The sequence below is a fragment of the Lottia gigantea genome, assembly GCF_000327385.1.
Source record: "Lottia gigantea unplaced genomic scaffold LOTGIsca_11504, whole genome shotgun sequence".
NCBI classification, from domain to species: domain Eukaryota; kingdom Metazoa; phylum Mollusca; class Gastropoda; family Lottiidae; genus Lottia; species Lottia gigantea.
Window position 1 is genome coordinate 1 of NW_008707125.1, and position 1,282 is coordinate 1,282.

At 58.5% G+C, this 1,282-nt stretch overlaps 1 protein-coding gene across 1 annotated transcript; it reads right to left on the reverse strand.

Annotated features, from left to right (window-relative positions):
• Positions 1–102: 102 nt before the first annotated feature.
• LOTGIDRAFT_148696 (hypothetical protein) lies at positions 103–411 on the reverse strand (the record flags this gene model as incomplete). Its single annotated transcript, XM_009047713.1, has 2 exons — positions 103–264; positions 334–411. Coding segments are annotated over 2 exons (240 nt in total), but the record flags the coding sequence as incomplete, so codon positions are not given.
• Positions 412–1,282: the final 871 nt, after the last annotated feature.

Here is a 1,282-nt window from a genome sequence, read left to right on the forward strand (position 1 = left end):
GAAACCTTGTTACGACTTTTACTTCCTCTAAATGATTAAGCTCGAACGCCTTTCCGGGCCCACTCGAAAGCAGGCCCAGTCCAACGGCCTCGCTTAGCCATTCTATCGGAGGTAGCGACGGGCGGTGTGTACAAAAGGCAGGGACTTAATCGGCGCCAGCTGATGACGGACGCCTACTCGGAATTCCTCGTTCACGGGGCTGAGTTGCAAGCCCCGATCCCCAGCACGAAGACGATTGGCACGGTTAACCCGCAGTAGGCGAGACTGCCCCCGTGAAGGAACAGCCCCAACCTCCCCTCTCGGGGCGGGTTCCCGGCCTGACCAAACCAAGACCGTAGGCACTCGCGCTTTCGTCTTCAGTGTAGCGCGCGTGCGGCCCCGGACATCTAAGGGCATCACTGACCTGTTATTGATCTCTCTCACCTAGCTTAAGCTTGCTCGGGATCCCCCTAAGAAGTAGCGACGATCGCTGCGACTCGCCCGATGTTCTCCCTGCTCCCCGAAGGGAGACTACGATTCGAGAACCACGAGCCGACTAGTTAAGGGCGAGGCCTCGCCCGTTAGCGGAATAAACCAGACTTTTCACTTCACCAGCCACGAACGGCCATGCACCACCACCCATCGAATCGAGAAAGAACTGCACGAGCGTCTGTCAATCCTGACGATGTCCGGACCGGGTAAGTTGCCCCGTGTTGAGTCAAATTAAGCCGCAGGCTCCACTCCTTGTGGTGCCCTTCCGTCAATTCCTTCAAGTTTCAGCCTTGCGACCATACTACCCCCGGAACCCGTAAACTCTCANGTTGCCCGAAGCCGCCACGGACGGGTCCATAACCGCTGTTCTCGAGCCTCGTCCGCGGCCCGGTCGGCAGCGTTTACCGTCGGTACTACGACGGTATCTGATCGTCTTTGCTCCACCCACCTTCGTTCTGGATTAAGGAAGACGTCCGGGGCCAGCGCTTTCGCTTCGAGTCGTCCCGAGCGGATCACAAAATTTCACCTCTCCCCGCCCGGTACGCTCGCCCCCCACCGTTCCTCTCGAATCCTAGCTCTCCGGCGAAACCGACAGCGAAAGCGACGTCGCCAGTCGGTCGGACCGCCCTCCGGAAAAGAGCATCCCCGCTTATTCCATGCACGAAATATTCAGGCTCGGGGTTTTAGCCTGCCTTTAGCACTCTAATTTTTTCAAGGTAGACAGAAAATGCGGCGGGTTCTCTCCCGTGAAGGAGAAAAACGAGGCAGGACCGCGAAGTCCACCTCGCCCCGCGCGCTGGTTAGGGACGGC